The following is a 9,569-nucleotide window of genomic DNA, read 5'->3' as shown; positions in this document are numbered from 1 at the left end:
ACACACACACACACACACACACACATAATAAACACACTGGAAGAGAGGGACAGGAAACAGGTATCAAAACTTGAACGTTGCTGTGACATGGTAAGGGTAACTTCCCTATTTTTCAACCTGGACCCTATTTGACCATGTTTTTGTTTGGATGGGACTAATGTGGATTGTATTGATGGGGAAAGCTGGAGACAGCAAATGTGCTGCAATGTAATCATTTGAAGAAATTTGGCACCATCATTAACATCCACTTTTTTAGCCACTGACAGCATTATTGAAAAAGTCTAGCTCAAGGAGATGTCTCGTTCTGAAATCTCATGAGGTGACATGTTGCTGGGCAGAGTTTGAATATAATATATTGTTTTAGATAACACTGAGGTATGCTTTCTGTCAAGGGCGTAGGTTTGGTCTCAGCATTGGTAGGGACACTGCCAGCCGTCGTCCCCCCACCATCTAAAAAAGTCTTAGTTGATAATTCAGGGGCTTTTCTAGGATTCAAAGAAAGGGGGGGCTTAGCCCCAAGGGGAGTGGCATGTTTGCACACAATTGTTTTTGGGGCCCATTTGGGGCCGAGGATATCCATTGTTTCAGACAGTTCATAGATTGGTTCAATCAGAAAGAGTGTGATTTTGCTCTGTAGTTTTGCTTGCGTTCAGTATATGATAACACAAGAGACAGAACTTCAGGGTCATAGTGAAATTTCACAACACAAATATGAACTTTTCTCAAATAAAGAATATCCGCATCACTCCCAAATCCTAACTCTTAAAGGGACTGCACACAATGGATGGAGAATGGACCTGACAGTGTCAACTTTACATTGTTAAGTATGATGACAGGCTATTGGATTGTAATTTGAAGGGGGAGAAAACATACAAACCAGAACATACGCACATATGTAGCATGTTAGAGTTATAAATAACTTGTCCATGTGAGAAATTTAATTTAATTTAATGACATCACCAAAATAAAAATAAAAATTTTTTCCTTTTTTTTTTTTAAAGCCAACAATGCCAAATTATTTGGGGGGGCTGAAGAACATTTGAGCCCCCCTAAAATAGGCCTAACGACGCCCCTGGTTGATATTATGTTGAACAGGCAAACTTTATTAAAATATATTAACATTTGTGTAACTTGGAACTGATTTAATCATAATAACAGTAACAAAACCTTAGTTTAAATACAAAACAGTATTCTGCACCAAATAAATAATAATAATAATAAATAATTAAATAAATGAATAAAAAATGTTCTGCTAAAATGTCAATATACAGTAACAGTATATTCTATATCCAAAATATATATAAAAAACTTTTCCCAGTTGTGCAGACAAAAACGACAAAAAAAATTAAAAATAAATCTATTCTGCAGCACTTAATAGGCTACAAATAAAGTGCTTTCCTCCTTTATGCAATTATTACTAGTGCTGGGCAACGATTACAATATTTAATCGCGATTAATAGCATGGATTGTTTGCGATTAATCGCGATTAATCTCATTGTTATGGCAAAGTTTAATAATGAATTCAAAAGTAGTGTATTGCGCACTTTTATTTTAAAAGTACTGCTATATGAACTAAAGGTCAATAACATTTGGTTTGTAAACACTTTAAACACATCAGGTTGTTGTTAGCAGCAGTGTTCTCTTCACACAGCAGCAGTTCTATCTCTTCACTATCTGTGCTCAGTGTGTGACTGTGTGTGAAACGTTCCACTGCTGTGCAACAGGAACAACATGTTCCACACGTTTCATCTACATGTGTGTGTTGTGTCTTCATGACAGTCAGAGCATGTGATGCAGCTCTACTCTTCATCACTACGATGCTGTAACTCAGAGGTGATGATGGTGACCCAGCGAGCAAAGAATAAAGACACTTTACGCACAATTTAGGTGTATTTTCCCTTTAACTCACGAGATGCAGGTAGCATGTTTTATACTTAATGTGAATATAATTCATACTTTGTTGGCATCTTATTCTGAAAACCGGATGTCTGTCTGAAGAAACCGGATGCTGTCTCACATTAATCTTTCCAAAGTCCTTCACTCGCTCCCGATCTGTGCCGTTTGAATGCGTTTACCGTGAATTTGGTGAGGAAATATTGGTGGGGACAATTGTGTCTTTCCCAAACTTTGGTCGTGACTAGTCCCTATGGACCCTATGCAAACCTACGCCCTTGCTTTCTGTACCCCAACACAACAATGTCATGGCTGAGTATTTAGAGGAGACAGATGACCATTAGGCCCCACGTATGTCATATTCTAATGTAGCGGCGTAAACAGGGTCTTCAATGGTATGGCATCTCTATTAAGAGAAACACACGCACAAGCTCAAACCCTACCTGTCCTCCAATGCCATCATACTGGCGGTGCAGCAGGACAAACATGGCTCTGACCAGCTCTGGATCCTCAATAACTGACTCCTGAGCCCAGCGGACCATCGTATCAGAAATCAGCTGCTGCAACGTACCTGCAGAACAGAGACAGAGTTAGGGAGTGATGGCGGGGATTGTTGGTCCACAATCAGAAAATCCTATTTCTTCTTTTCTTTCCAGATTATTTCACTTTACATTTCCAAAACAGACTCCAGTGCTGCTGCAGTATTGTTTATAACCTCCAACAAGCCCAAAGTGACTGATGTGTGTACAGCATGCTGATTATTTTGCTGTTGTCAAAGGCTTAAGCTTTGTTGATAATTGCGCGAGGCACTGCGAGCTACAAGCCCGCACAAATGCATTTATGCTCAACGTGTTGTTTGTTGCGGTATTTTCTGAAACGCCAGAGGGGAAAACAACAACGAAATATTCTGTGAAGAAGATTAACAAAATATTCCGTGAGGAAAATACCACAAACCGAACTCCTGAATGCAAAGGAGGAATCAAAAGGAACTATAAACTCATATTCATGGACTTTGTGGCCTTTTTACAATCCCGGTGAAGAAAGGAGTCAAGTATTAAATGTATGACAATGAAATGAAGGCTGAATGTCCTAAAAGCAGTTTGATTCCACTGGACAAAGATCTCGTCAAGAGTAGATCTTTAAGATCTCCTGCATTTAAAGCATTCAAAAACAAACGTTTCATCTTTCTAATTCATTATTGTACTTCTTTATTTGAAATGATTTGCTTTAATGTGTACATGTGTACATTGTACCCCATTGCTCTAGTGCAGAGGACTTACTGGGTTTCCTTTCTTTTTTCTCCTTTGGCAGGTTGCCCATCTTCTTCTTCAGGTAAGCCACCTTCTCCACCAACGACATGAGACGTCCCCGGATGGTGAAGTCACTGTCCCCATCTATCCCTCCCTCCTCATCCAACTCTATACCTGTCGGAATGGAGAAATCAGTGCACTGTGCAGACTGTAAGTTGATAGTTAATGACTATACAGAATATAGATATTACTGCCACATGTTGTTATTATTATTAATGATCCCTATTGATCTCTGTCGGTAACTGGATATCATTTGAATGTTTGGTTGGCTGGGTAGGTGAAGCTGATTGGTAGTTTACCACAGTGTCTCATCAGGTCCTCGTGGAAGTCCAGCAGCTGTTCTCGGATGTATTCAGGACAGGGACACTCCTGCTTCTCGTCCTTAAAGTTCAGCAGCATGTTGATCTGAAATGACACGCGCCAGGGACTGTGATACGAGTCCAGTTCATTGAATACTTCCACAACAACCATTAAGATTACATCACTGAAATCCAACACGCATTTGTTCATAGTGTCTGAGTGTTGGGAGCGTGTTCCGGGCAGTGTAGACTAGGGGGGTCTGCAATGCATTCAAGGATTCAATGTGTCCAGCAAAAACAAGAGCAAAAGTATGGAGCAGTGCCTCAGTGTCAGTACAGTTTCACACCATTGTCAAATAGGAGAGAAAGAGAACTACCTGATGTCCCGTGTTCAGAGGCTGCAGCTGAATATGTGTATTTAGGTGATACAGAAAAAGTGTTCTTCTGTGATACACTTCTTCTACGTTGCATCATTATCCTCCTGCCCACTCTACTCCCGCACAAGCTATCCCTCTGCACCGTTCAGTCCTCCGGACCAGGCTCTCCCTTCCTCAGAGGTGTTCCTACCTGCTCCTGTGGAGGAGATCTGAACTCTTTGGTCTTCTTGGCAGTGAGGGCTGCAGACATGTTGAGTGCCAGCATCACCTCGTTGTAGCGGAACCGCTGGTTGTCTTGGAGACAGGCCACGAAGTCGTCGGAGAAGGCCACCGCCGCCTCGATACGATGGCGCACCTGGCAGTCACACAGGTACTGCAGCACGTGGCACATCTGCATACACGGATCAGACACGTGTTGGCTTAACGACATGCTATGATGAAAAAGGTGCAACAAGTTTGTATGGAACAGTCATCGAGCTTTGCTGTCATTGCAGATTTGAAAAGGAGCTGCTTTGAAATTGTTCAAACTGATTTTGTTTGTTTTGATTCTTAGTGAAATCTGGAAACCTTGAGAGGCAAATGAGACAAAAAATGGGGGATCTACTTTCTAAATAACAGGTGAAAGAAAACTGATTTCAAGTCCACTTGATATCATTGTTTTATTTTATTTAATTATTAATACATAGTCAAATTATCAGTGAAATTAACAAAGAAAGAAGCTGTTTATTTGACAAAATGATTTATTGGTGTTTAAAAATTATCAATATTTGTTAGTTTTCTGTAACTTCAAATGCTATGCACGGTATATCACACATAAAACTAAATGTAGATATTAAAACATGGGATTCTAGATCAAGTTTTCTATAACTTTAAGGAGAGCTTCATTATCAGTGAAAAAAACAATGACTGTTACATTAAAAATGATTCGTAAAAAGCACTATGTCTGTAATCCGATGTAGTAAACAAGTGGAAGCGCATTTACAAACTGAGTGTCACCTGGAGTTTTACAGGTTCGGGTAGCTTCATCTGTAACAGTCCTTCTTTAGGCATGCTCCGCCCTCCGTCCTCTCCTCTTCCCTCAGTCTCCCCCTCCTTCACCGCCTCCAGCTCCGTGTGTGTGTCCTCCTGACCTTCCCGTCTTTCAGCGAACACGGACGGTTCAATCAGTCTGAGGATGTTCTTCAGATCTCCACTTTTGAAGACTCCCATGATGAGCAGGGTGTAGAACAGCTTGATGAGGGGGACGAAGAGAAACTCAGTGGTGCCTCCTATTGGATCCCGCACGTGCATGCTCCCCTCCCGCACCGCCTCCGTTAGCATCTCGATGGTTTTCATCTTCAGTACGTCTAAGGGGAACTCAGGGCTGTACTGGAAACAGTCTCCTGATCCGTTGTTGCCGGCGTTACGATACGACGGTCCGTTCCCACAGACAAAACTCGGGGATGAAAAGTGCATTCTGGGTCTCAGGGAGGTGCTGAGGCCGATGCCTGGCAGGCCATGTTTCTTCTTCTCATTGGGGAACAAGGTGATGCTCTTGGTTTCGTCCGTCATGGGAACAATGTACTCGTTGTTCATCATGAGGCGAGCTGTGGTGTAGCTGCTCAGGTGGATGTCGATGAGGAGGTCGTAGTAGCCCGCACGTAGCAAACCTGGGGATGAGAGACGATACCTATAAACGTTGAGCTAAAACATGAACCCTTAATCTTACCATTTATTACCATTGTTACTAGTGAACATAATACACCCATTACCTGGTAGTACCAAATACATTCATTTATTCTCTATATAGGTGTATATGGCCATTTCCTGACATCATCTTGAAGGAGACAGCCCAAAGTCAGACCCTTCTTAACACTAGTTTACTGTATTCAATTTGTCACTTAGATGACGTCTGGAATCTTCCTAACAAGCATTATGTGTGTGTGCATCACAACTTAATATATCTTCTTCCTCTGTGTCATAGAGCTCCATTCTTATCAAAAAAGTTCTGAAACACATCAATGAGCCACATTGTTGCACTGGATGACATGTTGCTTCATCACCATTGTATTTTGACTCAATCCCATATGGCGTGCTTCTGCCACAAATACTCACTAGAGATCCCATTGTGAATAATTCGCCGCTGAAAATAGTCCCAACACGTGACATAATACCTTCTGTTTGAGTAATGTGTGTTCAAATAACAGTTGCCAGCTGTTGTAGAAAATGATTAAGCCTATTTATTTTTATTTTTCTAAATGAAACTACATATTTGTGAGCATTCTTTTAAGACTTGGTGTGCGAGAGTTACGGACAGAGTAAAGAATTCAGAAAGTATCGAGGACGGAACACATTATTGGGTCTTTTCATGGGAGTTGCTCACAATAAAAACAGTATAGAATAACACATACATTTCATTAGTATTACCAAAATACTTCTTCCCACTCTTCCTGCAGTTATTCCGTCCTGCATCATGCAATTATGATCCATAGGTGTTGAAATCTCAATTGACTTCTTATTATGAAGTAAACTATTGAGAGTTTAGTTCATGGTCTATGGCTCGGAGTATTACCTGACCTCTACTTATTTCTCAGGGACAGCCTCGAACGCCTTGCATGCGGGCGTTCTGTCTTTATGTCCTGTGTGTTACCTGGCATGTACTTATTCTCTATAGCCTGCAGGAGCTGTGCCTCGTCTACGTGAGAGCAGAGGGCGTGTGCCACCCGGTTGTTTCCCAGAGCACAGATTGCTGAATACAGTCTGAGGGTGTGATAGTGAAACTTTAATAGGTCCCTCTGCTCTGACAGCTCCAGGATATCCACCGACCTGGACAACACACAGAGAGATGCTGCATAAGAAATGAGAGAGCAGGAAAAGGAAAAAGGTGTGTGTGTGCATGTGTGTTCTTGTACACGCTCCATAGTCTGGACCAAAATAAGTCTATATTCACAGAGTGGGGACACTTCTGCAAAGGCCTTTTTTAGGGGCTAATACTTGGTTTTCAGGTTCAGGTTAGAATCATTTTGTTTTGTAAGGGTACGGGTTAGGCATTTAGTTGTGATGTTAAAGGGAAGGGCAAGGGGCTTGGCAATGTATTATGTCAAGTCAATGAGTGTCCTCACCAAGATAGAAGTACAGGGATGTGTGTCAGGGGTGGATTGGGACAAAAAAAATCGGCCCTGGCATCGAAGGGGGAGAACAAAGAAACACTGGGCAGATCTAAGCTGTGTATTTGTGTGCGTGTAGCTGTGTGTACTCCACTTGTTCTCCTCAGGTATGTGCAGAGACATGAACTGCAGAGGTTTGTTACACTGGACCAGCCAGCCATGTCTGTCATTCACTCTGGATGCTGACACCTGAAAAAAAAAAAAAAAAGATAGATATATGTGTATATATATGTGTATATATACAGTATATATCTGGAAGCACTTCGCAGACAGTATACATTACATTTCATGTTGCTTTCCACCCACTGTACAGCACAGCAGACAGTTCACCATGCTGCCCATACGCAGGAAGATAACATGGAAGAGTCATAAGACTAACCCAGAATCATTTCTACACTGTCTCTATAGAGACAAGCATTGGTGAGGCTTTCCCAGTGAATTCAAAATGATCCAAATCAGGCAGGCAATCAGTTTCTTCTAAGAAGGGTCTTGTGCTGCATACAAGTGAGGTAAATGTAAGATAGAAGCTCTCCTAATTGTTCTTTACATTTCTTTTCAGAACAGTCAGCCTTTAAATCCCTTTTCTCTGTACATTGCAAACTATGTGATTCTTCTGTTATATATCAGCCAAAACAAAACCAGAAAAGAGCCAGAGAATGCAGGCGTGCTGTCGGAGTTGTTACTGTACCTTGAGGAAGTGGTTGGGAACGCGACTCCATAATACAGGAGTGAGGAACTGGACATGCAGCCTTGGAGGACACTGAGGAATTGGGTTCTTCCTCTCACTCTTAAACAGACCAGCTGACAGAGGCATCACATTCTGACAGGAAACAGACATGTTCACAGTGATACAACATCACATAAGGCAAAGCTGGACAGCCCAAAGAGGACACTGTGGACATATTCAAACTCATTATGCATTTTTTGTTCTGGCAACCAAGAGTCGGTTTTCACATTAGTGCTCATTATTCTGGTGTTGCATTAGACATAAACATCAACCCAAACCGACATGACATGAGAGACAGTAGGGTGTGGTCATTACAAAATTCAATTTTCATTTTGAGCATTTTGCTGTTCTGGCATCAAAGTGTCACAAAACACACATCAAACCAGAAAGCTGTTACTCCTCCCCCTACAGAGGCATTATAACAAATTAATAACCAAGTCTCCACAAATAATTCAATATCATTTTGGTTGTGTTTCTTGTGTTTTGTTTCTCCATTAATCAATAAAACTTCTCCACCTGTTAACTACTAGAAGGCTTTTATTATGAAGCAGCAACAGGAAATGCAGGTCACTTGTCACCAAGGTTAAAAGCAACCTGCCAATCCTCAGACACTTTATTTTGAAGACGAAGCTGTATGTGTGTGTGTGTCCGTCTCACCTTAATACGCCCAAGTTCAAACTGGAAGACATTGGGGCTGGTGGCCTTGGCAAAGACTGCCGGGAACAGCTTAGTACTGGGCTCCACCTGTGGGGACGAGAGAGAGCTTAGCTAGTTACTTAAATCCAACTGAATGCCCTGTTCGCTAACCAAAATCAGGTTTTTTTCAATGGAATTGTGAGGAAGGTGGGCCGATGTAAATCACTAATTGGACGCTGAAAGGTCAGGGGCACAAATAGACAATGTAAATAAACTTCCTCGGTTAACTGTAATTTAAATGCGAAAAACAGACAGGGTTTTGTAGTCGCAGTGGTGTTGAAGAAGCGGATTTAAAGGTGTTCAATGTGCTCTATCTGATTAGAAAATAAGCTATCTAGCCTGCTGCAAACTGATGTTAGCAGTAGACTTTTTCCAAGTTCATGTTTGCAGAAAAGAAAGAGACATTAGCGAGAAAGCTAATGTGAGTTGTTGATCAAAGTCCGTGGCTCTTTGTGTTGTGTCTGGGCCTGCAGCCCGACTGTTAATCAGTGTCACTGCAGGCCGATGAAAGAACGCTAATCTCACTTTTTACACAGCTTTAATGAAATGATGTGATTGGCTATGAACAGAAGTATAATGTGTATGAGCAACATTTCAACTGGTAAATTTAAATATGGGGGAAACATGAAACCAAAGAACCATACAGATTCGTATGATTTACTGAGCCTATGCATGCTGTAGCAGAATATTTCATTTGGACGAACAAATATTGAAAAACAGGAGAACATAGCGGGTGCCAGTTGTACTGAGAGGGACTTATGTTAGGAGCAAACAAAATACATAAGAAGAAAGAGAAGTAAAAAAGGCAGGAAGGAAGGAGGCTCATTTTTGTGAGTGCAAAAAATGAAAGGGAAAAGTAGAAAGAGGATGGGAGTATATGACACAGCAGGAGTTAAAGGAAAGGACCATTCACAAACCTGAGACACCATGTCAAATATTTACCTGGTAGTAGGTGCTGAGTTCTTTCCCGTTGGCTGTAAATGTCAGCAATCCGTTTGTCGTGTCGACCAGGCAGCCAATCTCCAAGCCGTTGTTGTTCCTCCCCTGACCAGGACTGCTGCTCTCTCCAGCCCACACCATGTAACAGTTACTGCGCTTTATACTGAAGAACACACACACAC

General features: G+C 41.6%; 1 protein-coding gene across 3 annotated transcripts in view; it reads right to left on the bottom strand.

Moving 5' to 3' along the window:
* Positions 1 to 2,119: 2,119 nt before the first annotated feature.
* The window catches only part of LOC116400108 (ryanodine receptor 2-like), a 113,178-nt gene continuing 105,728 nt past the window's right edge, over positions 2,120 to 9,569 (bottom strand). For 2 of the 3 annotated variants that reach the window (XM_031877771.1, XM_031877770.1), the window contains exons 34-43: positions 9,391 to 9,550; positions 8,410 to 8,496; positions 7,714 to 7,845; positions 7,120 to 7,214; positions 6,509 to 6,684; positions 4,876 to 5,528; positions 4,070 to 4,270; positions 3,503 to 3,608; positions 3,174 to 3,317; positions 2,120 to 2,464 (exon numbers count right to left, since the gene is read on the bottom strand). In XM_031877771.1, the coding sequence (XP_031733631.1) occupies positions 2,283 to 2,464; positions 3,174 to 3,317; positions 3,503 to 3,608; positions 4,070 to 4,270; positions 4,876 to 5,528; positions 6,509 to 6,684; positions 7,120 to 7,214; positions 7,714 to 7,845; positions 8,410 to 8,496; positions 9,391 to 9,550 (1,936 nt within the window). In that variant the 3' untranslated portion in view covers positions 2,120 to 2,282. The remainder of the gene's footprint in view (positions 2,465 to 3,173; positions 3,318 to 3,502; positions 3,609 to 4,069; positions 4,271 to 4,875; positions 5,529 to 6,508; positions 6,685 to 7,119; positions 7,215 to 7,713; positions 7,846 to 8,409; positions 8,497 to 9,390; positions 9,551 to 9,569) is intronic. The other variant, XM_031877772.1, reaches the window with a different exon arrangement.

Source organism: Anarrhichthys ocellatus, unplaced genomic scaffold (genome assembly GCF_004355925.1).
Source record: "Anarrhichthys ocellatus isolate YVR2014 unplaced genomic scaffold, GSC_Weel_1.0 scaffold148, whole genome shotgun sequence".
NCBI lineage: Eukaryota > Metazoa > Chordata > Actinopteri > Perciformes > Anarhichadidae > Anarrhichthys > Anarrhichthys ocellatus.
The sequence above is the reverse complement of the archived record's forward strand: the minus strand, read 5'-3'. Positions and strand labels throughout refer to the sequence as shown.